At 35.7% G+C, this 3937-nt stretch overlaps 1 protein-coding gene across 6 annotated transcripts in view; it reads left to right on the plus strand.

Annotated features, from left to right (window-relative positions):
* The window catches only part of LOC106878848 (glycogen debranching enzyme), a 154032-nt gene that overhangs the window by 35155 nt on the left and 114940 nt on the right, over positions 1 to 3937 (plus strand). Inside the window, exon 1 of one of the 6 annotated variants that reach the window (XM_052970632.1) lies at positions 203 to 222. The exons of 1 other annotated variant lie outside the window; for it this stretch is intronic. Coding sequence is in view for 2 of the 5 variants with exons in the window: in XM_052970626.1 (XP_052826586.1) it covers positions 381 to 405 (25 nt within the window). In the remaining 3 variants the exon portion in view is untranslated. Of the gene's footprint in view, positions 1 to 202; positions 223 to 271; positions 406 to 2472; positions 2579 to 3937 lie in introns of those variants that run through there. 4 more of the 6 variants (XM_052970627.1, XM_052970626.1, XM_052970628.1 and 1 more) reach the window with 4 other exon arrangements.

A 3937-nucleotide genomic window follows, 5' to 3' on the forward strand; every position in this document is an offset into this window, starting at 1 on the left:
ATATATAAATATACACACATTTATATATACACGTGTGTATATACATATGTATTTATATGTTCACAGATATGTATATGTACATATGTTTATGTGTGCGTATACACACACACACACACACACACAGACATACATTATGTGGGCGATTTTTTCAACTGAGACGTTACAATCGTATCTGGTTCCTCAATGTTTACCAAACTTATGTGTATATACGTCTATACATAGGTATGTATGTATGTATGTATGTATGTAATACTTGTTCACGCGGATGTCGGCTTGTGTAGTATATACGTATGAATGTGTGCATGCGAGTCTTGTGAGTTTTCGAATGGGAACGCCGGAGAGGCGATATCAAATTTATTTCTATCAATATTTGATGTTTCATGTCTTCCCTTTTAATACTGTGCGGTAAGTTTTTTTTTTCCAGTTGAACGTTAGTTAAATATCCCTATCCAGTTATACTGAGGTGATTACAGAAATAATTGTGTTCCCAGTTGGTGTCCTAATTATTGCTGTGTATCAACCTTACTACACCATGTAGCCCAAACTTATTCAACCGACTGTCTTTACTGTTGTGCAATCCGACGTGGGGGTAAATGAAGGTCTCAATGTATCGCTGGACATGCCAGAAACAGCAGCCAAATATTCATAAACTTGCAACCCAGTCTTTAAAAAAAAGTAGGGTACCGTACATTGAATAATGCAACCCTTGACAAACTATGTCTGAGAATAACAAAACAGGAATGTCACTTTTGACCATAGGTCTGCTCGATCAGGGTTTAGCTGAGGTTAAACAACAACAGCAGTTAATTCACTAAATGAAATGCAGGAATTGAAGAATGTAAAAGGTTCTTGAGCAAAGCCAGTAGAAAGCTAACAAGAAAACCGAACCCAGTTGGAAGTATGGATGAACGCATTATCGGGTCAACGACGAGTAGTAATATGAGGGGACTTTAAAATAGCCGAGCTGGTAACTGTACGCAATATAAGACAACTTTTAGAAATACTTGGACCACAATTCTCGCCAGAACATGTCTAGAAAGATACTCTATGCAAAATCAGAGAATCGTCTAGTTTTTTATGGTCACCCAAACCAACGTTGAGCCACCGTTGGCTTCATTCACTATAAGCAATTTGGTATAAAGGAATTTCTTGGAACCACAAACAGTAAACTTTTCAGAGTAATTGTTGTTGTTGCAGCGGCCGAGGTATTATATATGTGTGACCATGAAACATGAAATACCGTCACTTCCATATTTTCCACGTTTATGAGAAGGACACAGTGGATCTAACACTAAGTTGGGTGTGTCGCGATTTTCCAGTCGCCCTAGTGACAACAACGTCTGTCGCTGCTTCTGTGTTATGTCTAAGAAATGGTTTGTACTAACAGCTGCCTGTGTTTATGAGCTGGTGTATCGTATTGCGTTCTATTATTTTTTTTTTTTAATAGTAATTTAACTATTCCATTAATAGGACATCAATAAAATAGGAACCAAGCGAAATAGTGAGGGTCGTTATGATCGACATATAATCCTCGAAGGTCATCTACAGCATGGCCGTAGTCAAGTTACAAAGACCAGTAAAATAATTGCTTGTAATTTAGGTACAAGGCTAGTCATTTTGAGGTGTTTGTAGCTAGTCAAACCCATCGAACCCAATATTTGCTGATACTTAATTTTATCGATGGCAGGTGAGGTTATGCTTGGTGGGTGGAGCAAGATCCTTCGCTGATTGTGTGAATACATGAAATAACTAGTAAATCGTCGGTATTATCATTGATATTTACACTGGGATATTATTTTGTTTTACACTCAAATATTTATATACCTAAAGACAGTAGTTGTTCAGTTTACGTTCGTAAAATCAAAATGTATTGTTGACAATATTGCCAACTGATTTTACTTTCAGTTTTTGTTTTTTTCTCAGTTCTTGTTTATTTTATATCTTTTTTGAGGCGTACTTTTAGCTGCAAGTCTGTTTTATGAAAGGAAAGAAGAAAGCAGTAAGAAATAATAGCTAGATAACCAGTCAGAAACACACATTTATGTGTGAGAGATACAAATAGATGGTTTTATAAGTCGAGTAAATAATAATTTTCTCCAAAGCTAGAACTCAGTTGTAAATAACAGATAAAGACGATGAGGGGTGACAAGAGTGAGTAAAGTATCAAATAACATACTTTAGTGTATTTAGTTATCCTTTTACTTATTTTTTTACGAACGTAAACTGAACAATTACCCTAAAAACATTGGTAACGACTGCTATCACCCAGTAACTGCCTACCATCTATGTGTAGCTCAACATCGTTACAGACATCGTTTCTGATTTAAATATTTCGCATTTAATAAACAGCAACTTCTATTTTGAAATGTATTTCAGTTTAGTCGTTTTAAATCGTATTATAGAATATTTATTATTATCGCTATTGTTATTTTGTTAGTAATTTCAAATAAATTTTCGCATCAAATGTTGTTTTGTCATTCGTCCTTCACCGTTTGTCCTTCATCAAACTGCTGAGGCCTTGACATTGTTGTTGCTTCGCACTCTTAATTAGTCGGACTTTTAACGATTTAAAGTCGTGGTAAGTCTCCTCTTCATTATTTCATTTTTTATTGTCTGTTTTCCTCTGAATTTGAAGAGAAGGAACTTGACAAGATTCTCGTTATCGGGAGGTTTATTTTGATTCTCCTCGATGTTGTGTTATTTTGGTTTTACAGTAGCTCTTACAAATGTCTTTACCATTTAAGTCTATCTTACATTACCTTTTAAACATGAAATTATTGCTGATGGATTATATTGCATTTAATTAAATCATTATTTGTTTTGTTATTGATGCCATACAATCATTTATTACCCCGCGACAACGACCACCTACATATAAATCGGATGTTTTATGTAAAGGATTTGATATATTCTGTTGTTGTTTAATCCTGTTAACCTGAGCGAGCAAGACATGATCAAAAGTGCCACATCGTTTCTTTTTTATCTTTTTAAATATAGTACATCTTGTTGTACACATCCAATATGTTTTATAAGGGAGTGTTTGGGGTGATTTGGCTGCTGTTTCTTGCAGGTTGATCGACACAGACTCGTATATTGTATAAACATCATAATATATTGTTTAAACAACCTTTATAATAATATATTACTGATTTGCATTGTTCAAGTAATGATGAAAGTCACTTTGCATAAATGATTTAACTACAGTGGCAGTGCCAAGGTTACACATACACTATCACTATTTTACTCGTTGAGCTGCGGCTGCTCTGGATGACAGACCCCCCCCCCCACACACACACACAGCAGTTTAGTTTAAATGATGCTCTACACCTTGTATTGAGAACTCTCTCCCTCTCGACGAAGAGCACCTCAAAAGACTCTGGCTCTGTTTTCTCTAATGCTGTTGTGAGCACCGTAACATCTGCACAATGCAGGAAAATAAACCAAAAGTATTGCCCATATATGTTAATATTTAAAAAAATGTCACCTAAAGCTGGGACCCCATACCATACGTTCTATACACATATAAAACTTACAGAACACAAACACATTGCGACACAACTATTTTGCCTCAACCAGTCCTATTTTACTAGTGAAGTATCTGTTTGTCTGTCTGTCTGCCTGCCTGTCGATTCTTTGGCTACTGACAGCTAATACCATGACTGGCCGGAGCGAGCTATATGTCTGTCTGTCTGTCTGTCTCTCTCTCTATCTATCTATCTATTACTCGAAAGTTCGCGCGTCCGCGCTAGCTAGTCGTGAGTAGAAAACACAAATTTAATATAAAAACATATTTCCCGAAATTGCAAATTATTTAAAATATAAAAATATAATTTTCAACAGAGAGAATTTATCAAAATAGAAAACAGATGAAGTTTGAAGTTTAAAAATAATAGGATCGACCACTCACGACTAGCTAGCGCGGACGCGAGTACCCTTA

Source organism: Octopus bimaculoides, chromosome 9 (genome assembly GCF_001194135.2).
Source record: "Octopus bimaculoides isolate UCB-OBI-ISO-001 chromosome 9, ASM119413v2, whole genome shotgun sequence".
Classification (NCBI taxonomy): Eukaryota; Metazoa; Mollusca; class Cephalopoda; order Octopoda; family Octopodidae; genus Octopus; species Octopus bimaculoides.